We start from the raw sequence: 26,640 nt of genomic DNA on the forward strand, positions 1-26,640 counted from the left end.
TATAGAACATAAGTAGACATTGGTCGTATTCACTAGGAACAAAATGGAAGCAACGGTATGGGACGACCTGAACTTGTTTTTGTTTTCCGTATTTAGTGTTCACTAATAAAATATGACCCTGTTGTCATACTGGATCGCTCTGTTAAGTTTTTAATTGTGTGTACTCAGGAACGCATTGCACTGAAGATTGCAATGAGGAACATCCCGGCAAGGAAACCTATTGTTATAGTCAATGAGCAGGTCAGATCAACACATACATATAGCTACACGCTAAAGTTGAACAGAACAGCCCTGATCTTTCACCAGTAGTCTAGCCACTTAGCCAACAGTTACCCCTCCCCCTGGCCTGGGCATAACTCAGTCTAAAGTGGCTTTGTTTCATCTCATTTCCTTCATCTGCACTGATATAGAAGAAACCGGACAGACAAAGGCAAATTCCTGGTGGCCAACCGTCATGTTGCATTCACCTTTCCTGTGTTTTCAGAGCAGTGCCCATAAATGAGATAAGACAGAGGCATTTTAGACTGTAGGTGTCTTCTCTCCTCACCTACCCAAAGTGCATTGGAGGAGAACGGCAGAGGGGAGGAATCCCAGATCTTGTCCTCCAATGCACTTTGGAGCAGAAAGTGAGGACTCAGCCAGCTGTACCGACTCCGATAGCGTGTCTCGAGTGAGCCATGTTTCCATGGCTCACATGGTGTGCCCCTTGGTGGGGGCTTGAGAAATCAAGGAAATATGTTTGGGATTCACCTCTGCTCTTCAGGTGCAAGCGGGTTCGGCCCAGCCTGCCGAGAAGTTCCCCTGCGGCCTGGTCCATCGGATGCTGCAGGACTTCCTGTCATCTCGGCTGGAGGCCATGGATTTATAGCGCCCCCTCCTGTGGTGGTCTAGTCAAGGCGCTGAGTGAGGAGGTGAAGGCTCTGGTGAGGACTGTGTGTCCTGACCGCTACCGGCTGGTGTGTACTGTGGCGCTAGGCCAGCTGGGTCCAGAGGGGCAGCAAGGATATGGAGGGCTCGTACTGGCTAGTTATAGTCTCTGGGATCCCCATACAGACACCTGTGTTGCCCACACCTACCAGAGCCAAGAGATGTTCTGTAGTTCGAGTAAGGTAGAAGTTGACAAAGGCCCTAATCCGATATATGAAAGTGGTCAGAAAAAAATAACACAGGGTATGCATCCCAAATGGCACCCTATTCCCTATAAAGGGTGCCATTTGGGATGCATCCTTGAACTAGAGGTCACCAGCACTACAGTCACTTCCTGTCTGTCCAATTTGTATGAACGACTCATCCGCTGTTCTTTGTAAAACAGCAATAATCATATTTGGAGTGTACTTGAATAAAACAAATGTATTTATGTATTACAAGCTGTGAGGTTTAAATATTTGTTACTAGGTCTTCCCTTGGACACTTCCCTGATATCTATTGTCAGACATTTGGAGTGAGTCAGGGTGTTTTGTGAACGTGTGTCGTGTGTGTGTGGCTGCTTGTAATTACTATCCTCGTGGGTACCAGAAATCTCCACACAGATAATAAAACGGTTATTTTAGGTTAGGGGTTAAGGTTAGTGTAAGGAAAATTAGGATTTAGAATGGAAATGAATGTGTTCCAAACAAGGATAGTAAAACATGAGAATGAGAGAGTGTCAAGGTAATTAAATAGTATCCAAATCACCCTACTTGCTTTGAAAAGTGGCAAACAGGAAAAAAGGAAATGGACAAGAAGTTAAGTTATTGTAAAATTATATTAACAGCACTCTTTCCCCCAATTTGAAAAATAATATATATACCAGCAACAGGTGTATAATGCTTAATATTCACAGAAAATGAAATAAACGTTCACATTTACAAGACTGCCGCTAAGTTTATGATACTAGAATTGGTTTACAAAGCTTTAACTAATCTTGAAATAACTGGACCAATACACGTGGTCAAATTTGTATCAAAATATTTAAAAAAATAACCAAACAAATACATTGAGAGAAAAAAAAGAAAGAAAGAAACTACCAATCTGTATCTCAGGTAACAATGGGTTTAACTTTCATCATCACCGTGATGGAACAGTAGGAAAACAGACTGCTACAACGATGGCGAGAAAAAAAGGGCACAGAGTGTTAAGCACAGGCAGGGAAGAGGTTAAACACACCACATGTGGACTGGAGCAGCACTAGGTAGTATGTTGTACAAAGATCTTAGTCATGCACCCCCCCCCACCCCCCCCATTGCATCCACACCCATGGTTTAGCCCAAGTTAGCTTTCCCCTTGACAGAACAAGAACAGCAGTCCGACTGTTTAAATAAAAAGCAACATAAAACCAGTGCAGAATAAGATCGCTCTCCTCGACAAAAACAGAACCCACAAAACACATTCCCTAACGACGCATCGCATCCGATCCGACATTTTAAAAACCCTCGCTTGAGCACTTCGAAACTGTTACAGGCCGCCCTATTCTTACTAAGGCCCAATACGATCGCACCACTTCCCTTTGAAAATGTGGCTAAATAGTTGGGGGCTAGTACATCGGGACAAAGTCATTCAATGGAGTGGTCACAGAGTTACAGGCAGATTCAGACGCCATGTTTTCAGACTAGTCTTGTGACATACTACATGTGGCTGAGCGCGGGATCTGAAAAATGAAAACAAAAAGATACATTTCTCCTAGTTCACAATGCACACTTCAGTGTTTTAGGTGGCAAAAGCTGAAACGGGTTCTGCACTACTTGCACTACAAAGCAATAATTAAAGCACGTGTCATGTATGCAGTAGTTTCCGTCGCTGGTTTCATCACACTTGGGGTGGTGATTATAGAAGAACTGTCCTTCATTTGGAACGAGGAGGAGCAGAAGTCACCAGCCATTTTTTTAAATGTGTATATCAGCATTCTGGAATTGTGTGGAACCAAAATGGCACTCTGTCCCTGGTTCTGTGCTGATGTGTTTTGGCCATGTCCTGTTATGAGCTCAGATCCTCAGTGATGGCAGATGGAGGGGGATGTCACACACTCATCGTCATGGTAGGGGAGTACTGCTGAGGGGTACAGACGGGAAAAGGGTTCAAAATCAGGAAAGCCTATTAGAATGGCCTGACACAAACAAAGCCAAAACTGTTACTTGGCAACCGCCCAGTGCCCCCACACTACACCGCCACTCTAGAGTCAATGATGGGGTCACTGTGGCTTTGCCTGACTGTCAAGGTACCACCACTGGAGTCAATACTGCCCTCTAATCCCTACAGTACACATAGGCTGTGTTACTGGCAACAGTGGCCTCAGCTTGGTCGTGTTCAGTAGGCATCAAACGGAACAAAACTGGACAGGAAAAAGTAGGGGACAACTCATTTTAAAAACATTTTCTATTGCATGCCCTAATGAAAACAGTCCATAGAGATGCATGGTAGGGTAGGGAGCTTACATTCTCACTCTGAAAGGAGTGCAGGAAGTTTCCTCCCAACTCGTCGCCATCCCTCGGGGTTCCAGGAGGGTTGCTAATGCCACTTAGATTGTTTGGGGAGTTCTACGATAGGGCAGGAAAGAGAGTAAGTCAATTGGGCCTCTAGCAGTCGCCTCAGTGCCCGTCTGTCGTGCCATCATGTCCACTCTTGACATTGACAGCAATGAAGTTGGCAAAGAGCATAAACAGATCTGGGACCAGGCTAAACAATAAGTAGTAGATGCAAAAAATGTATTGCTTACGTTTTATGAAGGAAGTCAAAATGATTTGTCATGTTTTGATAGGAATCTAGATATATGGCCATGTTATAATATTCACCTTGTTGAGTCCGTCCATGTCACCAGAGCCTAAGAAAGAGAGAGAACAATTCACAGTCCAAAATTAAAACCTTGAAGTGATAATGCAAAAGGTGCCCCGGTGGAAGCGTTCCTTGCGTCTTTGGCCAGATTATACGAAAGTCTGGCACTTCTGCTGAGAATCCGTCTCCTTGCTTCACTATTACACGTTGTACGTCTCATATGACACCCTATTCACTATGTAGTGCACCCCTTTTCACCAGAACCCTTTGGGCCATGGTCAGCAGTGCACTACATAAGGAATAGGGTGCCATTTGGTACCTTTCCATACGTTCAGATTGACTGAGTCTGCAAGTATTCCCAGCCAGTCATACACTAGTCAATACTGTTATTCCCTAAACCAAATTGAGACTTGCAGCTCCGGGGTTGTTGTGTTGTAACAGTGGCGGAGTAGAGTGTTACCTAGTGATCCATTCATGTGGTGTGGCTCCATGCCCGCCATGGCGCCTAGGGGCCCGTCAGAGCCGGGGCCCATAGGGAACTGCAGCATAGGAGACACAAGCACTGCCTTAGTACACATGTCAACAGGACAAGCACCACTATCAAACGAGACTGGGACAGGGAGAAACAGTGTGCATCGAGACTGGGACAGGGAGAAACAGTGTGCATCCCAAATGGCACCCTATTCCCTACATAATGCACTACTTCTTACCAGCCCCCCCCCCCCCCCCAGATATGACTGGAAGAAACATCTGGCCATGAAGAAACAGGAAACAACGTGACTGCAACAGATGTGAGGAGAGGGCTGGGGCGAGAAGGAGACTCACATTTGATCGGTTGCCAGGTCCAGTGTTGATCATAGTGTAGAGATTGTCCCCAGAGTTGTTAGAGTCTGAAAAGTGGTTCATACACAAATCACTCCAGATTATGATGATGATGATGATGATCAATAGACAAGTGTACGTGAGGTAAATGAGAACAGCCAAAGATGGCAAACAGTCATTGAAGACTAAGGTTATTTGCCAAGACATTTTGACATGCATTCCTATTCCTCTGTGAAGATTTGGTGTACCTACCAGCAGGGCTGGGCATAACAGGGGTTCCAGGGGGTCCCCCTCCACCAGAACCTCCCTTTAGAGTGGCAGGAGAACACAAAACTATTACAATTCAACAGGAAACCACAACACCGGCAATGCAGCTGTATCAGGTCAGATTCTACCTGCACCAATACAATCAATTAAGACTGTTGAAAGACAATACTACAATAGTGGCTTCAAATGGGTGAAATATAAACACTACCGTAATGGCCAGTGTGTGCGTTTGTGTGTGAGAGCTCATCGGAGAGTGTGCTTACCCCGTACGCTCCAGGAGAAGGTGATGAGTAAGGCATCTGAATCAATCACAACAGAAACATTACTGCCCAGGAACAGGGATTTATGTACTCGCCTCTCAAAACATCACCATTCATCGTTTTAGCATCATCCTATCATCGTCAGTATCGACGGGGTGTATCCCAAGTGTCCTTATTCTCCACGTAGTGCACTACTTTTGAACAGTCAAAAGGGCCCCTGGGCGAAAGTAGTACTCCAGAAAGGGAATATGGCGTAATTTAGGACATAGCCTGGGATACATAATACTACAATTACATCCAGAACTTGGTAATGCATTGGGCCTCCAGAGCTCTTACTGAGAGAGGACGGACACAGACCAGTGCAATCTGAGCCGATAACATCATGGTGTGTGTGTGTGTGTGTGTGTCTAAAGTGGAAATTGGACTCACAGAGTTGCCATTGTTCGGATTGGGCCACGGCCGTCCAGCACCTGGGCCCCTGCAATACAGCGAGAGAAACCAGTTAGATATCAACACACACTGGTGATGTATAATGTATTAAGATGGAGAGGAGGCTCACATGTTCACTCCTGGCATCCCGGGGCCCATAGAGTTGTGTGGAGGCCGCATCCCACCACCAAAGTTCTGCAATGACAACCAAGAGTCAGACTACCATACCATAACCGAAGGGGAGGGGGGGGAAAGACATGGTTCATGGGGAGGGTGTCTGTAATCAACAACTTGGAATCCAAGGAGGCCGACTGGAAGGGTGATGTTGCACAGGCAGTTTGAAAAACGAATGGGCTAGTCTGAAAGACTACAAGCAAACTGTTGAGAAATACTAGCTGCTCGTAGATGGGTGTGTAACAGTGCAAGCCTGACAAAAATAATAGAATTGGGGCATATCAGTAGTGTGGTCTACCTGGGGTCCTGGCCCCATAGGGCCCATGCCTCGAGGGCCACTCATTCTCTGCATCGGTCCCAAGTTAGGATGGCCTTGTGGTCGTGTGTGGTCCATGTTTTGGAGCATGGGATGGGGGCCAGGGCCACCGCCAGGAGGCTACAAGGAAGAAGAGGGATGGGTGAACACTCGTCAAATAAAACAACGACAAGACATGCTATCAAACCTTACTGAAGTAAGGCGCTTTTGTTAAACTGATGGCAGTACTGTAGTGGTGGTGGAGAATTATGGGTACAGTAGTTTGTTTACCTGGTTGCCCATCCTGATAGGGGGACCTCGCGGGCCTCCAGCGACACGTAGGTTCATGAAAGACTAAACCGCAATACATATATCAGCGTTTCCTTCACAACAACAATTACACTGAACAGCCATGCATTTTTCCCCCTCACTGATTTTCCAGACGGAGGAATACGTTTCACTTTTAATAGAACATAATAGCCTCGTTTTTACCCTATGCAAATATGCAACACAAGAACTAGCTACACAAAATGGCGATCCTGCGTAGCTGTATCGTGTTACAGATAGGCTATGAGAGTACGCAGAACGGGCCTTTTTACGTAGCTAATTGCATAGGTTATAAATGAGGCTTAATGGTATAGTTTCCGATAACATATTTTAAAACAAGTGTGATTATGCACTGCCGCCAAAAGCATCAAGCCAAAGGACATAGAGGGTACAGACATACATCAAGTGGGCATGGGTGGGGTGAAATGACCGTAGTCTTCCCAATATGAAAGCATATAAAGAAACAGGAGTGCCAACAGAGAGCCGTAGTGTCCCAAATTACACTCCATTTCCTAGATAGTGCACTACGTTTGACCTGGGCCCTGGTCCAAATGTAGTGTACTATAATCATTTGGGACATCCTGAGAGAGCAGTGGTACCTGGCTGTGGGGTCCCATCATAGTGTTAGGGGGAGGAGGCTGGGGGTGAGGAGAGCCTTGGGGACCAGGTGGACCCTGTGGCGTCACAGAGAAAAAGTGACAGAGGGAGGGAGAAAGAAGCAGAGAAAGGAGGGTTACTGAGCGGAGGAGAGTGCAAAGAGGGTGGTGGGCAAATGCTAAAAGCTGTGCTTAGGAAAGAGGGTTGGGTGTATCCGTTGATCATTCTCTCCTTCCAGGCACTGTAAGAGAGTGTGAAAAAAGAGACGGTGCAAGTGAGAGAGGTAGAGAGGATGTGTGCTAGCCAGAACAGCAGCCAGCTTGTGATCACTGGCAATTTACCCTATCTGCCAATTACCACCGAATCAATTAAGCCCTGCTTTACAGCAGCTGCCCCAAACACTGTCACTATGGAGCTAATGACAGGGTTGTCTAATTAACACCACTTGCATATTCGAAGGACTGACAAAGAGAGAGCTGTCCGTGTGTGTGCCTGCAGCGTTTCCCCTAAGGTGTTTTTCAGCAGGGGGTTTACAGAACGACTGAGGTCACTCCTGGTGACTTTAAAAATAAATTCTACTCCTAAATTCATGGACCTGTTGACACCATCTGAATAGAACTGATGCGCACCACTGCGCTGCAGGAGCTGAGGAGCAAGCGGTGGCTGTGCGCTCGTGGCTCTCATTCGTGCCACTGCTCGCTCGGTTTGCTACAAACATAAGCCCCATTTCTACTTGCCCAGAGTCAGATGAACTCATGGATACCATTTTTATGTCTCTGCATACCGTTTGAAGGATGTTTCTAATTAGCGCTAGCGCAATAGCTAATTAGCATTAGCTAATTAGCATTGACTGGAAGTATACAGGAACAGCTAGCATGCTAGCAAAAGTATTAATTTGAAAGTATTCACACCTCTTGTCTTTTTCCACATTGTGTTGTGTTAGACTGAATTGAGACAAGTTCATTCGCTTTCCGTCAGAGGAACTGTTAGAATTATGTACTAAAGAACAGCTGTTGAAGATTGCTGAACACGACAAGGTTGAAATTAGTGAGAAGTGTCATTCTATTAGGTTCATATTGAAGGCCAATCTGATGGAGTGTTATTCTTGAAGTTACCACTGGGGCAGCCTCTGCTGAGGACTCGCCATCTCCCGGTAACATTACAATAGCCACGCCATCCGTTAGTCCTAGTCTTCTTTTTGAACAGCAGAAATAACTGCTTCTGTTACAGCTAGAGCATGATCGTGTAAAGTATGAAAAATAATTGGCATTTAAACAGGATTTGGAGCATGCTAAAATCAAGCTGCGACTGGAGCTGGTTAGGGAATATAAAGCTCTCAAGGGAGAGTTTGCTCTGGGAAGGTGACCCAGATTTACCTAGGAACTTAGTTGTTGCCTAAATTTAATGAGAAGGACCCTGAGACATTCTTTGTTGGAGCGTGTTGCTGACGTTAGGAGTTGGCCTGATTCTGACCGCACTTTGTTGCAATGTGTGTTGACTGGTAAAGCGCAGGACGCATATTCAGCTCTTAGTGTAGCTGACAGTGTCAGTTATGTTAAAGTTAAAATGGCTGTGTTACAGATTCACGAATTGGTTCCTGAGGTTTACCGCCAACGAATTAGAACTTTAAAAAGGGATAAACAGACTCCTGTTGAGTTTGCGCGACTACTGTCTTCAGTTTAATCGCCGATGTTCCGCCTCTGCAGTTCTGACTTTCCAAGGGCTGTGTTATTCTATTATGCTAGAGCAATTTAAGGACACAATCCCTGATCGTATAGCCATGTACATTAACGAAATGTAAAGACTGTCGCTGAAGCTGCGGTTTTGGCGGACTAGTATGTTTTGACTCCCAAGTGTCTTTGCAGAGCCCCGTATTGAGTGAGTGGGGGCTTTCGGAGAGTTTTGGGCCTTGCTCAACGAGATACTCTGCTTCATGGGCAGTTTCATTCAACTAGGGTTGAGCCTGACTCCTGTGGTAAAGCTGACTTTGGTCAAGAGTCACTACTGTCAAGATTCAGGTCATTGGAAAAACGAATGTCTGGTTCTCGGTGGCTAAGCCTACGGCATTAGCAGCTCCTGTCCCACATCAGTTCACTCCTGACACATTGTCTCATGCCCAGGGGACTGGTGAAAGGTGAGGTTGTTGTGGGGGTGCATTCTTTGTGGCCTATTGAGAGTATCAACGTTATCCTTGGGAATAACTTGGCTGGTGAGCGTGTATGGCCTGTCTTTTTTCCATATCTAGTGGCTTCTGCTAAGCAGTCATTTGTAGGGATTCCTGATGAGTGCTCAGAGTTTCCCCAGAGGTGTTCTGTGTGTGCAGTGATGCGTTCTATGAGCCGTGGCGACTGGTCACTGTACCGGCTAATGAGAATGGCACAAAGAAATCTGTCACTGCTTTCCCTGTTATCCAGTGATCTGTACCCTTCTCTGATCTAATCAAGGAGCAACAGGCTGACCCCACATTAGAAAGAGTTGTGACCAAATTGTGCCTGTGGAACAGTTGAGAGATGTCGCCCACGGCTATTTTCTCCAAGAGGATGTCCTGATGAGAAAGTGGGTGTGTCATGGTAGTTTTTCTGGGGGAGGCGATTAGTCAGGTTGTTGTACCAGTTAAGCTTCGTTAGTTGGTGTTGAAACTTCCCACAACGACATTGCTGGACATATGGGTGAGGAAAACCTACAATTGCATATTAAGACATTTCTTTTGGCCTAGGTTAAAGAAGGATGTTTCTGAGTTCATCAAAACTTGTCACAACTGTCAATTAACTGGTAAACCTAATCAAACTAAGCTGTTACCACTGTTTCCTATACCTGTACTCAGCCAACCTTTTGAGTATCTGATTATTGACTGTTGGGCCTCTGCCTTGTTCGAAAAATGTATTAAGTCATTTCACCCCCTCTACACTATGACAAAGCAAAAACCTTTTTAATTGCCACATTTAATTTTATATATATATATATATATATATATATACACACACACACACACACACACACAGAGAGAAATTACATTTTACAGTTGAGGTCAAGTTTATACACCAGCCAAATACATTTAAACAGAGTTTTTCACAATTCCTGATATTTAATCCAAGTAAAACTTCCTCGTCTTCGGTCAGTTAGGATCACCACTTTATTTTAATGTGAAATGTCAAAATAATAGTAGAGGGATTTATTTCAGCTTTTATTTCATCACATTCCCAGTGGGTCAGATGTTTACATGCACTCAATTAGTATTTGGTAGCAATGCCTTTAAATGGTTTAACTTGGGTCAAATGTATCAGGTAACCTTCCACAAGCTTCCCACAATAAGTTGGGTGGATTTTGGCCCATTCCTCCTGACAGAGCTGGTGTAACTGAGTCAGATTTTAGGCCTCTTTGCTCGCACACGCTTTTTCAGTTCTGCCCACAGAGTTTCTATAGGATTGAGGTCAGGACTTTGAGATTGCCACTCCAAAACCTTGACTTGTTGTCCTTAAGCCATCTTGCCACAACTTTGGAAGTATGCTTGGGGTCATTGTCCATTTGAAAGACCCATTTGCAACCAAGCTTTAACTTCCTGACTGATGTCTTGATGTTTCTTCAATGTATCCACAAATGTTCCTTTCATCTATTTTGTGAAGTGCAATAATCACATGGAGATGTTCTTTGTCCCCATGTGCAGTTAAACCATAGTCTGGCTTTATAGCAGTTTTGGAGCAGTGGCTTCTTCCTTGCTGAACGGCCTTAAAAAAGGTTGTCGATATAGGACTCGTTTTACTGTGGATATAGATACTTTTGTACCTGTGTCCTCCAGCATCTTCACAAGGTCCTTTGCTGCTGTTCTGGGATTGATTTGAACGTACTTTGGTGCGGCTGCATGGTGTTTATACTTGTGTACTATTGTTTGTACAGATGAACATGGTACCTTCAAGCATTTGGAAGTTGTTCCCAAGGATGAACCAGACTTGGTCTACAATATTGAGGTCTTGGCTGATTTATTTTATTTTCCCATTATGTCAAGCAAAGAGGCACTGAGCTGGAAGGTAGGCATTGAAATACATCCACAGGTACACCTCCAATTGACTCAATGTCAATTAGCATATCAGAAGCTTCTAAACCATGACATTTTCTGGAATTTTCCAAGCTGTTTAAAAGGCACAGTCAACAGTATATGTAAACTTCTGACCCACTGGAATTGTGATATTGAAATAGGCTGTAAACAACTGTTGGAAAAAATGACTTGTCATGCACGTAGTTGATGTCCTACCGGACTTGCCAAAACTATAGTTTGTTAACAAATATTTCTAGAGTGTTTGAAAAACTAGTTAATGACTCCAACCGAAGTATGTAAACTAACTGTACATAAGTATTCAGACTCTTTACTCAGTACTTTGTTGAAGCTCCTTTGGCAGTGATTACAGCCTTGTCTTCTTGGGTATGATGCTACAACCTTGGCACACCTGTATTTGGAGTTTCTCCCATTGTTCTCTGCAGATCCTCAAGCTGTCAGGTTGGATGGGGAGCATCGCTGCACAGCTATTTTCAGGTCTCTCGGGTTCAGATCCGGGCTACAGCTGGGCCACTCAAGGACATTGAGACTTGAGTCCCGAAACCACTTCTGCATTGCCTTGGCTGTGTGCTTAGGGTTGTTGTCCAGTTGGAAGGAACCTTGGACTCAGTCTGAGGTCCTGAGCAGGTTTTCATCAAGGATGCCTCTGTACTTTAAGCCATTCATCTTCACCTTGATCCTGACTAGTCTCACAGTCCCTGAAAAACATCCCCACAGCATAATGCTACCACCACGCTTCACAATAAGGATGGTGCCAGGTGTCTTCCAGATGTGATGCTTGGCATTCAGGCCAAAGAGTTCAATCTTGTTTCTCATGGTCAGAGTCCTTTAGGTGCCTTTTGGCAAACTCAAAGCGGGCTGTCATGTGCCTTTTATTGAAGAGTGGCTTCCGTCTGGCCAGTCTACCATAGAGGCCTGATTGGTGGAGCACTGCAGAGATGGTTGGACTTCTGGAAGGTTCTCCCATCTCCACAGAGGAGCTTTGGCAATTTGTTAGTGACCATCAGGTTCTTGGTCACCTCCCTGACCAAGGCCCTTCTCCCCGATTGCGCATTTGACCAGGCAGCCAGCTCTAGTCTTGGTGGTAACAAACTCCTTCCATTTAAGAATGATGGAGGCCACTGTTCTTGGGGACCTTCAATGCTGTAGAAATGTGTTGGTACCCTTCCCCAGATCTGTGCCTCGACAGTCTCTGAGCTCTACAGACAATTCCTTTGACCTCATGGCTTGGTTTTGTTCTGACATCCACTGTCAACTGTGGGACCAATCAATTTAATGTACCACAGGTAGATTCCAATCAACTTGTAGAAACAAAGATGATCAATGGAAACAGGATGGACTGGAGCTCAATTTCGAGTTTCATATCAAAGGTTCTGAGAATACTTATGTAAATAAGGCACCAGTTTACTTTCATTTTTTTTTTTTAAATATACAAACCTTTTTGTTTTGTCATTACGGAGTACTGTGTGTAGATTGAAGACATTTTTATTTAATTCATTTTAGAATAAGGCTGTAACGTAAATGTAGGAAAAGGGAAGGGGTCTGAATACATTCCAAATGCACAGTATATATTCTGGGAGTGGCAGCAATGTTTTAGAAATGCTTGTGTGCGTGTGTGCTTTGGCTCTCAACCACACCATGCTACATAGAATTGCTTCTCAATAAACATCTGACTAAATTCCTATACACAACATACCTGCCAGTATATACTGAAAGGCCCAATGCAGCCCTTTCTTATTATCATCATAATGTTCACAATATTACTTCAACCTCACTGTGGAAATAATATATAGAAGACAAAGGAAAATCACATTTTACTACACTGGGCCTTTAAAGAAACAGAAGTGGATGCTTTGACTTCTACTACAGCGCTACAGAATAATACTGCATGGAATGTTGAAGTCAAATCCTCCACGGCTGCCAATAGTTCATTCTCATGAGATATTGATCAACATCAAGTGGTGCAGCACCTTTAAAATTTCTCGATTAAGGGCCAGGCCCAACCACGCCTCCACGTTTCACTACAGTACACTGGAGTGGGTAGTCAGACAACAGCACTACACACGGGACACGTCCCAAATGGCACCCTATAGAGTAAGTGCACTACTTTTCACCAGGGCCCACAGGGCTTGGTCAAAGAGCACTTTGTAGGGTGCCACTTGGGATGAAGACAGGCGCAGAGACGAGACGCAGCCTACGGACCACAGCAGAGTAGAAGTACCGCATCATGACACACGCAGAGCTTTAACACATCCTGATAAGACCAGCCAAGTTCACAGGTACGAATGTGGAATGCACATCAGCAGGGCGGTAGAACAGGTGAGAGACAGAGCAGATGCCAGCGTGAGGAGCAGTTGCGCAATAGTGTTCCATGCATGCACATACAGGCTAAATTCTTCACTTGAGAATCACACATACAGTAAATCAACCCTATATTGATGACAAAGGAGTTCAGCAGAAATTGAAGTCAGTTTTTCATGCTGGCGGATCCCAAGTTAAGATTCAGCCCATAGAGCAGTGGTCTACAACCTGTGAGACAGGTTGTGGTCCACACATTCCCCCCATAACATGATAAAGATATGTTGGTCCTCAAAGGAAAGGGTTGGGCTCATATATATATATATATCTCAAAAAAATAAACTTCAAGTCAATCACACTTCTGTGAAATTAAACTGTCCACTTAGGAAGCAACACTGATTGACAATAAATGTCACATGCTGTTGTGCAAATGGAATAGACAACAGGTGGAAATAGGCAATTAGCAAGACACCCCCAATAAAGGAGTGGGTCTGCAGGTGGTGACACAGACCACCTCTCAGTTCCTATGCTTCCTGGCTGATGTTTTGGTCACTTTTGAATGCTGGCGGTGCTGTCACTCTAGTGGTAGCATGAGACAGAGTCTACAACCCACACAAGTGGCTCAGGCAGTGCAGCTCATCCAGGATGGCACATCAATGCGAGCTGTGGCAAGGTTTGCTGTGTCTGTCCGCGTAGTGTCCAGAGCATGGAGGCGCTACCAGAGGACAGGCCAGTACATCAGGAGACGTGGAGGAGGCCGTAGGAGGGCAACAACCCAGCAGCAGGACCGCTACCTCCACTTTTGTGCAAGGAGGAGCAGGAGGCACCACAAATGTGCATGTGTCTGCTCAAACGGTCAGAAACAGACTCCATGAGGGTGGTATGAGGGCCCGACGTCCACAGGTGAGGGTTGTGCTTACCGTGCAGGACGTTTGGCATTTGCCAGAGAACACCAAGATTGGCAAATTCGCCACTGGTGCCCTGTGCTCTTCACAGATGAAAGCAGGTTTACACTGAGCACATGTGACAGAGTCTGGAGACACCGTGGAGAACATTCTGCTGCCTGCAACATCCTCCAGCATGACCGGTTTGGCGGTGGGTCAGTCATGGTGTGGGGTGGCCATTAGGTACCGAGATGAGATCCTCAGACCCCTTGTGAGACCATATGCTGGTGCGGTTGGCCCTGGGTTCCTCCTAATGCAAGACAATGCTAGACCTCATGTGGCTGGAGTGTGTCAGCAGTTCCTGCAAGAGGAAGGCATTGATGCTATGGACTGGCCTGCCCGTTCCCCAGACCTGAATCCAATTGAGCACATCTGACTGTCCAGGAGTTGGCGGATGCTTTAGTCCAGGTCTGGGAGGAGATCCCTCAAGAAACAATCCGCCACCTCATCAGGAGCATGCCCAGGCATTGTAGGGAGGTCATACAGGCACGTGGAGGCCACACACACAACTGAGCCTCATTTTTACTTGTTTTAAGGACATTACATCAAAGTTGGATCAGCCTGTAGTGTGGTTTTCCACTTTAATTTTGAGTGAGACTCCAAATCCAGACCTCCATCGGTTGATAAATTTGATTTCCATTGATCATTTGTGTGATTTTGTTGTCAGCACATTCAACTATGTAAAGAAAAAAAAGTATTTAATAAGAATATTTCATTCATTCAGATCTAGGATGTGTTATTTTAGTGTTACCTTTATTTTTTTGAGCAGTGATATATATATATATATACACACACACACACACACACACACACACACACATATACACACAGTGTGGAGAACAAGTATTTGATAACATGCTAAATCAGCATGTAGATGTCTGTCATTTTTATCATAGGTACACTTCAACTGTGAGAGACGGAATCTAATACAAAAATCCAGAAAATCATATTATGATTTTTAAGTAATTAATTTGCATTTTATTGCATGACATAAGTATTTGATCACCTACCGACCAGTAAGAATTCCGGCTCTCACAGACCTGTTAGTTTTTCTTTAAAAAGCCCTCATGTTCTCCACTCATTACCTGTATTAACTGCACCTGTTTGAACTCGTTACCTGTATAAAAGACACCTGTCCACACACTCAATCAAACAGACTCCAACCTCTCCACAATGGCCAAGACCAGAGAGCTGTGTAAGGACATCAGGGATAAAATTGTAGACCTCCACAAGGCTGGGCTGGGCTACAGGACAATAGGCAAGCAGCTTGGTGAGAAGGCAACAACTGTTGGCGCAATTATTAGAAAATGGAAGAAGTTCAAGATGACGGTCAATCCCCCTCGGTCTGGGGCTCCATGCAAGATCTCACCTCGTGGGGCATCAATGATCATGAGGAAGGTGAAGGATCAGCCCAGAACTACACGGCAGGACCTGGTCAATGACCTGAAGAGAGCTGGGACCAGTCTCAAAGAAAACCATTAGTAACACACTACGCCGTCATGGATTAAAATCCTGCAGCGCACGCAAGGTCCCCCTGCTCAAGTCAGCGCATGTCCAGGCCCGTCTGAAGTTAGCCAATGACCATCTGGATGATCCAGAGGAGGAATGGGAGAAGGTCATATGATGAGACAAAAATAGAGCTTTTTGGTCTAAACTCCACTCACCGGTTTTGGAGGAAGAAGGATGAGTACAACCCCAAGAACACCATCCCAACCGTGAAGCATGGTGGTGGAAACATCATTCTTTGGGGATGTTTTTCTGCAAAGGAGACAGGACGACTGCACCATATTGAGTGGAGGATGGGATGGGGCCATGTATCGCGAGATCTTGGCCAACAACCTCCTTCCCTCAGTAAGAGCATTGAAGATGGGTCATGGCTGGGTCTTCCAGCATGACAACGACCCGAAACACACAGCCAGGGCAACTAAGGAGTGGCTCCTTAAGAAGCATCTCAAGGTCCTGGAGTGGCCTAGCCAGTCTCCAGACCTGAACCCAATAGAAAATCTTTGGAGGGAGCTGAATGTCCGTATTGCCCAGCGACAGCCCCGAAACCTGAAGGATCTGGAGAAGGTCTGTATGGAGGAGTGGGCCAAAATCCCTGCTGCAGTGTGTGCAAACCTGGTCAAGAACTACAGGAAAAGTATGATAGCTGTACCAAATATTAAGTTCTGCTTTTCTGATGTATCAAATACTTGTTATGCAATAAAAATGCAAATGAATTACTTAAAAATCATACAATGTGATTTTCTGGATTTTTGTTTCAGATTCCGTCTCTCACAGTTGAAGTGTATCTATGATAAAAATTAGACCTCTACATGCTTTGTAAGTAGGAAACACTGATGATTTTGCAGGTTATCAAATACTTGTTCTCCCCACTGTATATACACACACAGCAAAAAAAGAAACAGCCCCTTTTCAGGACCCTGTCTTTCAAAGATCATTCGTAAAAATCCAAATAACGTCACAGATCTTCATTGTAAAGGGTTTAAAACGCTTTCCCTGAACCGTAAACAATTAATGAACATGCACCTGTGGAATGGTCATTAAGACACTAACAGACGGTAGGCAATTGAGGTCACAGTTATGAAAACTTAGGACACACACAAAAAAAGAGGCCTTTCTACTGACTCTGAAAAACACCAAAAGAAAGATGCCCAGGGTCCCTGATCATCTGTGTGAACGTGCCTTAGGCATGCTGCAAGGAAGCACGAGGACTGCAGATGTGGCCAGGGAAATAAATTACAACGTCCGTACTGTGAGATGCCTAAGAGAGCGCTACAGGGAGACAGAACGGACAGCTGCACAGGATCGATACATCAGATCATCACACCTGCGGGACAGGTACAGGATGGCTCAGACTGTCCGCAATAGGCTAAGAGAGGCTGGACTGAGAGCTTGTAGGCCTGTTGTAAGGCAGGTCCTCACCAGACATCACCGGCATCAACGTTGCCTATGGGCACAAACCCACCGTCGTTGGACCAAACAGGACTGGCAAAAAGTGCTCTTCACTGACGAGTCTCGGTTTTGTCTCACCAGGGGTGATGGTCGGATTCGCGTTTGAGCGTTACACCGAGGCCTGTATGCTGGAGCGGGATCGATTTGGCGGTGGAGGGTCCGTCATGGTCTGGGAAGGTGTGTCACAGCATCATCGGACTGAGCTTGTTGTCATTGCAGGCAATCTCAACACTGTGCGTTACAGGGAAGAAATCTTCCTCCCTCATGTGGTACCCTTCCTGCAGGCTCATCCCGAGATAACCCTCCAGCCAATGCCACCAGCCATACTGCTCGTTCTGTGTGTGATTTCCTGCAAGACAATAATGTCAGTGCTCTGCCATGGCCAGCGAGGAGCCCGGTTCTCAATCCCATTGAGCACGTCTGGGACTTGTTGGATAGTAAGGTGAGGGCCAGGGCCATTCCCCCCAGAAATGTCCAGGAACTTGCAGGTACCTTGGTGGAAGAGTCGGGTAACAGCTCACAGCAAGAACTGGCAAATCTGGTGCAGTACATGAGGAGGAGATGCACTGCAGTACTTAATGCAGCTGGTGGCCACACCAGATATTGTTACTTTAGACCTTTGTTCAGGGACACATTATTCCATTTTTGTTAGTCACATGTCTGTGGAACTTGTTCAGTTTATGTATCAGGTTGTTGAATCTTATGTTCAGACATATTTATACATGTTATGTTTGCTGAAAATAAACAGTTGACAGTGAGAGGACATTTATTTTTTGCTGGGCACATACTGCATGTGGAAACCCCTTAGAATTAGTGGATTTGGCTATTTCAGCCACACCTGTTGCCGTCAGGTGTATAAAATTGTGCTCACAGCTATGCCATCACCATAGACCAATATTGGTGGTAGAATGGCCTTACTGAACAACTCAGTGACTTGCAATATGGCAGTGCCAAAGGATGCCACCTTTCCAACAAGTCAGTTATTCACATTTCTGCCCTGCTAGAGCTGCCCCGATTAACTGTGCTGTTGTGAAGTGGAGACGTATAGGAGCAACAACGGCTCAGCCACGAAGTGTTAGGCCACAAACTCAGAGAACGGGATCGCCGAGTGCTGAAGCGCATAAAAAAATCTGTCCTCTGTTGCAACACTTACTACAGAGTTCCAAACAAGCAAAGTCTGCACAAGAACAGTTTGTCGGGAGCTTAATGAAAACGGGTTTCCATGGCCAAGCAGCCACACCATGCGCAACACCAAGCGTCGGCTGGAGTGGTGTAAAGCTCGCCGCAATCGGAGCAGTGGAAACGCGTTCTCTGTAGTGCTGAATCACGTGTCACCATCTGGCAGTCCGACGGCTGAATCTGGGTTAGGCAAATGCCAGGAGAACGCCGCCTGCCCCAATGCATAGTGCCAACTGTAAGGTTTGGTGGAAGAGGAATAATGGTATGGGGCTGTTTTTCATGGTTCGGGTTGGCCCCTCAGTTCCAGTGAAGGGAAATGTTAATGCTACAGCATACAGCATTCTAGAGGATTCTGTGCTTCCAACTTTGTGGCAACAGTTTGGGGAAGGCCCTTTTCTGTTTCAGCCAGCTAATCTTTAGATTTTAAATTTAGCCAACTAGAATCTATTTGCTAGCTAACAAGGTAGAACTGTTGAATTATTATAAAACACACCCTTCTGTAGTGGTGTAAAGTACTTATGTAAAAAAAAAAGTAGTTGACAACTTTTAAATCACTACATTTCTAAGAAAATGTACTTTTTACTTAATTTATCCAGCCACCCAAAAGTACTCGCTACATTTAGAATGCTTAGTATGACAGAACATTTTTCCATTCACACACACTTATCAAGATAACATCCCTGGTCGTTCCGACTGCCTCCGATCTGGCGGCTGAGTCACTAAAACACAAATGCTTAGATTGTAAATTGTCTGAATGTTGGAGTGTGCCCCTGGCTATCTGTAAAGAGAATTTTAAAAAACATTAAGCCATTTTGGTTTTCTTAATATAAGCAATTAGAAAATATTTAAACTTTTGATACTTAAGTTGATTTCAGATACTTTGACTTTTATGCAAGTAGTATTTTACTGGGTGACTCACTGAGTCATTTTCTATGAAGGTATTTTTACTTTTACTCAAGTACTTTTTCCACCACTGCCCTTCTGTCAGTCTCCAACTGTTTGAACATAATGCTAGCCTGTCCACTTATGTCGAAATCAAGTAACTTATTTCTCAGAATGATAACAAGTAGCCAATTGACTATATACAGTGCATTCGGAAAGTATTCAGAGCCCTTGACTGTTTCCACATTTTGTTAGGTTAAAGTATTCCGTATTCTAAAAATGCATAACATTTGCCCCCCCCCCTTATCCACACACACACACACACACCCCCATAATGACAAAGCATAAACAGGTTGTTAGAAATGTTTATTGTTACTAAAATTGAAAACAAATATCACATTTACATAAGTATTCAGACCTTTTACTCAGTATTTTGTTGAAATCACCTTAGGCAGCAATTACAGCCTCGAGTCTTCTTGGGTATGACGCTATATGCTTGGCACATCTGTATTTGGAGAGTTTCTTCCATTCTTCTCCGCAGATCCTCTCAAGCTGTCAGGTTGGATTGGGAGCGTCGCTGCACAGCTATTTTCAGGTCTCTCCAGAGATGTTCGATCAGGTTCAAGTCCGGGCTCTGGCTGGGCCACTCAAAAATATCGAGACTTGTCCCGAAGCCACTGCTGCATTGTCTTGGATGTGTGCTTAGGATCTTTGTCCTGTTGAAAGGTGAACCTTGGCCCTAGTATGAAGTTCTGAACGCTCTAGAGCAGGTTTTTAAATCAAGGATCTCTGTACTTTGCGACGTTCATCTTTACCTCGATCCTGACTAGCCTACCAGTCCCTGCCGTTGAAATACATCCCCACAGCATGATGTTGCCATACCCATGCTTCACCATAGGGATAGTGCCAGGTTCTCTGGAGCTTTGTCAGTGACCATCCGGTTCTTGGTCACCTCCCTGACCAAGCCTCTTCTCCCACGATTGCTCAGTTTGGCCAGCTCTAGGAAGAGTCTTGGTGGTTCCAAACTTATTCCATTTAAGAATGATTGAGGCTACTGTGTCTTGGGGAACCTTCAGTGCTGCAGACATTTGTTGGTACCCTTCCCCACATCTGTGCCTCGACAGTCCTGTCTCGGAGCTCTACAGATAATTCCTTCGATCTCATTGCTTGGTTTTTGCTCTGAAATGCACTGTCAACTGTAGGACCTTATATAGACCGGTGTGTGCCTTTCCAAATCAATTGAATTTACCACAGGTGGACTCCAATCAAGTTGTAGAAACATCAAGGATGATCAATGGAAAGATGCACCAGAGCTCAATTTCGAGTCTCATAGCAAAGGGTCTGAATACTTATGTAAACAAGGTATCTGTTTTTTATAAATTTGCATTCTAAAAAAAAAAAAAACTTTTCACTGTCATTGTGGGTTGTGTGTATATTGATGATTTTTTTTATTTCATCCATTTTAGAAGGCTGTAACGTAACAAAATGTGGAAAAAGGGAAGGGGTCCAAATACGTTCTGAAATCACGGTAATTGTGTTCCATGTGTAATGGCACATTTATAAAAACAGACTAGACAGCTAGTATAATTCTGTTTAAAATGCTGCTAGCAGTACATGGTACGATATTCTGGAAAAGGAATGCTCAGTTTCAATGTTCATCGAAAGTCCGTTTTAGTAGTCAGCTCGCATTTTGAGGAGTTAAACACAAAAAGGGTATCATTAGAAAGATTAACCTCGATTACAGTAAAATAATGTCTCACTGTGTTTCAGTGTCCATATGATCTATTCTGTTGGACCAAACCGCAAATAGCAAGTTGAAACCATTTGTCAGAGAATACAAAGTGATCTCTCATCTTCGCTGTGAATTGCAGGGGTAGGAGCTTGGTGTGTGTGTGTGTGTGTGTGTGTGTGTGTGTAAATGAGAAGGTGCACACAGCCTACAGTCACTGCACACAGCACAGAAGGAGCCGAGACTAAAAAGACAACAACACTCAAATGGGGAAAAAAATATTTTTAAAAAGACACTTGATGCACAAACTTAATTAGATATATCACCCAACCCTAGAACCACTGCCATAGAGTGTAGATGGAGGTGTGTGTGTGAGAGTAGGAGGAGACTGACCTGGAAGAATCCCGGGGGCATGGGTCCACCGGGCATCCCCTCTCCAGGGGGCATCCCCCCCATCACTGGACTGGGGGCTGCAGCCGCACTCTGTAAACATAAGACAATAAAGAGTTAGAGGTTAGAACTGAGAAGAATATTTTGTCTGTGTAGGGTTGCAAAGGTAGGGTGTTTGTGTAAACCTGAGGTTTACCAGTAAGATACCAGAATTTTGGTAACTTTCATGTTTTGGGAGGAATTTATCTGAGGAAATCTAGTGTCATTTTGGGTACTTCAGATTATCACAGGTGTCTAATTATCTCTGGCCCTTATCACATAAAATATGCAAAATAGAATTTTAAATAGAATGACAAATCTGTAAAACATTATCCTAAATATAAACCATCAACTTGGTAGTTACTATTGGTGTTTAATACAAGAGTTTCAGCATGAAATATCCTTTATTTTTTCAGACAGTAAAATAAACTGTCAAGGTCTTTGTTTAATGTTTTTGCTCCAAACTGGTGGCAGTTTTGAGAAAGTCAATAGCTGGAAGTGTTGCAGAGTTAATTGAAAATAATGTCATTGTTTCTCAGATGCTTTTTAAAATTAATTAGGCAAATTGTCTTGACCCATATGATTCATCCACTGGACACAAATAAAACATTTTATTTCTTAAAAGCTATTCAAGTGTAAATCACCTAATTTACTATAGATTGATGGTTACTTTGGTAAATTACCACTAGGTTTGCATATTGATCGTTCAAGTTTATCATTGACTGGTTGGCTCTATGAGCACTTTAAAGTTTAGAAAACCGGTCAACGTGTGCTATTACGCAAAATGTCAGGAGTCAAACCTTTAAATCAATTTGCATAGACTGACTAAGAAATCATGTTTATCATTCTAAGACTAGGCTTAATCTGTGTCCATGAAACTGGCCGTTATAAGTATCACACACACACACCACAAACAGAACAAGCCTCAAGTTTGACCGGAGTGGAATCTAACTGCACAGCCAAACGTGCTGATCCAGCAAGTATCCAGTAGATTTGATAGGAATCTGTGGGATTCATTTCAAAGTGCTTATACACAGCAAGGTCTCACTGCTAGGCCATTTCCTGTCCCAACCACAGCCATAATTCACTAATGTGCCATTTGCTTTGGTCGCATGCTTGTAATTGACTGTTTTTTTTTTTTGTAGAAGCATTTCAGCAGAAGCTAATGCCTACATTGCACACTGGTATTAGCATCTGGAATCAAAGGCTAGTTATGACAGGTGGCTTGTGAGAGCATGGAGTAATCACAAGGAGGGTAACAGTATATAAAGTACCACCATCAAAAACACACATCTAGAGAAAACGAAGTCACACACACACACCTTACCATCTCACCTCCCTGCACTCTCTTAAGTGCTCAACCTCCACAGACAACACTAGTGGATATAACCGAACACACTCGCAGTCCCTGGTAATCGACTGACTGCACCCCTTCCTAATTATATCTGAGCCGGGTCCTGCAGGTCCACTGTGAAATACCACAGTAGGGGGAGAAGTGAGGCCAGAAGGACCCATCCAGCCCAGTCGTACCTGGAACACACTGACAAAGTTATCCACATTCAGGAGGCATCCTTCAACCCTAGGACACCTGGGGGGGTCACAAAGTAGGATCAATGACAACCAGCCAACTTGCTTGAATGTTCAGAAATAACTTCACATTTCTAAGAAGATATTGCTAAAAATGGGACTGTATTGATTTGACCCATATTCAAATGTAGATTTGTTAAATGACCCAGAAACAATGTATTTGTTTATCTAAGTTAGCTGGCTAACATGATCCTGCTTTGTAGGATGGGTCGTAAGCTATTCACTGGGAACCAAACGGAAGAAAATTGACTAAAAACGGAATGGAGAGACTAACCTAAAACAAAAAGGTCATGGGTAATGCTGGGTTTGGTTGCTAAATGTTTAGCAACAGCGCACCCTAATGAGAACAACCCTGCCTTGAGCCTACAGGAGGCAGACCTGCCAACCCTGTCCAACTTTTTAGAGTACCAGACACGCGCGGCAAAGTGGATATTCACCAAATGAAGTCTATAGAATATGAAGTCTATAGCTTGGAATAATTTCTTTCTTGACAGCATTCCATTTACACACACGGTCAGTCACCAACAAGATATAATTAGAACACACAAAAGGGCCTTTATTATTGGAGGTTTAAAAAAAAAATTTTAAAATAAAAAATAAGTTGAGGTACAAAACGTACAAACGTCTTAGCCACGATAAATAAATAACTATTACTCTGATATTATGGAAACAAATGTTTGAAGCAGATCAGTCTCAATTAAATAGGTTATCCATAATAAAAAACGAAAAAAGCTATGATAGTAAACAGTGGGTGAGATCCAATCTTCTGGAGACCTTCAAAATGTTCAGGAAATCATTTCCTAGACCGATTTACCTGTTAGCTAGCATATTTAGCACTTTAGAGCCCACTGAATGTCCAGCGTATGTTCGCTAACGTTAGCTTGAAACAATTAGTGTTAACCTTTCCACAACACACGGAGTCGAAAAGGGATTGGTCCTCGTTTACGTACAGCTGAAAGGTCGGCAAACTCAGCATCACAACAAACAGGAGGGGCAGACACGGTGTAGCGTCGAATAATGATGTATTCATCTCCATGTCCGTTGATAAACTCCATACAAGTCTGTGTTGCAGCTCGAGAATCAGGATGTTGAATTTACTCCATTGATACATTTTTTTAAATTCAAATGTTTAATTTTTTTTTAAAAATATAAAAACAGGCCATTTTCATTTGACATACTTTTAACTCGGATCTCGTACTTTCGAACGTGGACAGAGAATTGCGTAGTTGCGTGCAGGTCTGCAGAGGCTTATAGATAAAAGTCTCTCTGGGAGACTAGGATGGTTGTCATAGAATAGTGTGATCATTATATAGCCCTTCTTAGATCAGCTGATATCTCGAAGTGCTGTGCAGAAACCCAGACTAAAACCCGAAACAGCAAGCAATGCAGGTGTAGAAGCACGGTGGCTAGGAAAAACTCCCTAGAAAGGCCAAAACCTAGGAAGAAACCTAGAGGAACCAGGCTATGAGGGGTGGCCAGTCCTCTTCTGGCTGTGACAGGTGGAGACTATAAACAGAACATGGCAAAGATGTTCAAATGTTCATAAATTACCAGCATGGTCAAATAATAAGCACTGCTATGCATGATGTGGGCGTCAGGTAGCTGTGGAGGGATATTAGCACGTTGACACGTCATGGACTATGGGGATGTTAGTGTTGCACCTAAGAATCATCTGTTACTTCAAAATGGTAACAATCATATGTATGTCCTAAAACAAGTCTACATTGCTCTTGTACCTTAACACATGAACTGTAAGCTCTCAAATGCACTAGTGTGCATGGAAAGTCTCCAGGAATGTTCCTTCTGATCCTTATCTTCTGGTACTAGAGCCCACTGCGGTGCATATTCAACTGTAGCTCTGTGTCCCCCACCAAATGGCACCATATACCCTATGGGCCCTTGTGAAAAGTAGTGCACTCTAAAGGGAATAGGGTACCATTTGTTATGAAGCCACTGTTCTGCTGCAGGAGAGGAGGGCCAAGACTCCCAGATGCTTTGGTACAGGATGGGGCAGATGTCACAGACTCTGCTGCCTGGGGGGCAGCTGAGTGAGGTGGTGTGGGGGCCCATCTCTAAACCTCCCCTAGGGGGGGGTTTCTTTTTGACAGACTAGACCCACCCCCCTGGTGTGTGTGTGTGTGTGTTGTAGGTCACAGCAGCTGTTGTCTCTGTACAAAGACAGACAGAGAGAAAGTGGGGGAGAGAGGAGAAATAAAATAGGAAAGTGTTTGATTAAGGTAGCTCTGAGAAGGTAGACACAAAAAGGGACAAGGGGGATTCAGCACAGCTCGGAGAAAAGGGGACAGGCCAGAGAGACCACACTAAACTAACTGGCCATGTCCTGACCTGGGCCATATGCATCAAGCGTCTCGGAGTGCAGATTTAGGACCAGTTGTCTATTACGTCACAACGAATAAGACTTCATGGACAGTGATATCTCGAAGACACTTGATACATACGGCCCCTGGACTGCTTTACCATCTCACATCATCCACCTGAACCAAGCTATAAAAAAAAAGGAAGCCTGGGCCTAAGCTAGTCGATCTACAACCATCCACCAACTCCATAAAAATTGCTGTTTTTGTTTTCATAGCAGTCTCCTTGTCCCTGATGGTGAAAGGTCTGGCAGTAAGACCCAGAGAAGAGAACTCAAGCTCTCTACCACCACTCCCCATCCCCCCTTTCACATATTCTCTCTGCTCCTCCCTTGGTTGCCAGGCATATGCCACAGTGGCCACTCCCCTTTTCTAGTCTGTCCCTCAGCTCCCTGACAGCCATCAATCAGCTGCTGACACCATGGCGACGGAGCCCCTGGGGAGCATCCATCCAACCAGGCGTGAATACGCCAGGGAGGAAGGGCCCTGCGCTTTACGAGCCGTGATGCATCGCTGCTTCCCTGCTAGCAGCCCAGCCAGCCACCTCCCCCCACCCAAAGCCCACAGAGACAAAGACAGCGCTGGGACTACTGGCCATGGAGGGAGAAAGATAGAGAGAACGAAAGATAAACCCTAGGCCTACTGTACGCAAACACAGAGCAGAGAAAGGAGAAAGCCTGGGCCGACGCAAACAAAGAGAGCACTGAGCTCACATACATGCCTAAGATGAACACAGACAGAACCAACAGATTCACAGGGATCCCATCTCCAAATGGGATCCCATGTTTGATGAACAGGACCTTTATTTGAATCTAGGTTTCTCTGTAGACAATTACAAATGATCTAAAACAGAGGGTGGATAGGGCCCTGTATCAGTTTGACCAGATAGATCACCTTTTAAAATGGTTATAATGAGGTTTGACCGTGTAAAAAAAAATCTAAATTACCTTCGGAGATATGCTAAGTTGCAGTCAAGTCAAAAACAGCTCAAGTCAGTCAGTGGTATGAATACTTAGTAAAACTAATAAAGATACCAGTTACCCTCAAATGTACACGGTACTGTATTGGTGTTTTATTTGACTGAAAATGTGATATACAGTGAGCTGCAGAAGTATTGGGACAGTGACACATTTGGTTTGGCTCTGTACTCCAGCACTTTGGAATTGAAATGACTAGGAGGTTGTCATCTTTAATTTGAGGGTATTTTCATCCATATCGGGTGAACTGTTTAGAAATTACAGCACTTCTTGTACTAATATATTAGGTTAGCATGTCTTGGGGGTATGATATTTG

At 44.3% G+C, this 26,640-nt stretch overlaps 1 protein-coding gene across 4 annotated transcripts in view; it reads right to left on the bottom strand.

The window, feature by feature from the left end:
• Positions 1-1,725: 1,725 nt before the first annotated feature.
• The window catches only part of LOC115108092 (single-stranded DNA-binding protein 3-like), a 53,385-nt gene continuing 28,470 nt past the window's right edge, over positions 1,726-26,640 (bottom strand). Inside the window, exons 7-19 of one of the 4 annotated variants that reach the window (XM_029632050.2) lie at positions 21,350-21,439; positions 6,921-6,995; positions 6,286-6,348; positions 5,998-6,135; positions 5,656-5,720; positions 5,526-5,574; positions 5,100-5,135; positions 4,822-4,876; positions 4,573-4,637; positions 4,208-4,286; positions 3,768-3,796; positions 3,411-3,512; positions 1,726-3,024 (exon numbers count right to left, since the gene is read on the bottom strand). In XM_029632050.2, the coding sequence (XP_029487910.1) occupies positions 2,995-3,024; positions 3,411-3,512; positions 3,768-3,796; positions 4,208-4,286; positions 4,573-4,637; positions 4,822-4,876; positions 5,100-5,135; positions 5,526-5,574; positions 5,656-5,720; positions 5,998-6,135; positions 6,286-6,348; positions 6,921-6,995; positions 21,350-21,439 (876 nt within the window). In that variant the 3' untranslated portion in view covers positions 1,726-2,994. Of the gene's footprint in view, positions 3,028-3,410; positions 3,513-3,767; positions 3,797-4,207; positions 4,287-4,572; positions 4,638-4,821; positions 4,877-5,099; positions 5,136-5,525; positions 5,575-5,655; positions 5,721-5,997; positions 6,136-6,285; positions 6,349-6,920; positions 6,996-21,349; positions 21,440-26,640 lie in introns of all 4 variants that reach the window. The other 3 variants (XM_029632049.2, XM_029632052.2, XM_029632051.2) reach the window with 3 other exon arrangements.

Source organism: Oncorhynchus nerka, linkage group LG24 (assembly GCF_034236695.1).
Source record: "Oncorhynchus nerka isolate Pitt River linkage group LG24, Oner_Uvic_2.0, whole genome shotgun sequence".
Classification (NCBI taxonomy): Eukaryota; Metazoa; Chordata; class Actinopteri; order Salmoniformes; family Salmonidae; genus Oncorhynchus; species Oncorhynchus nerka.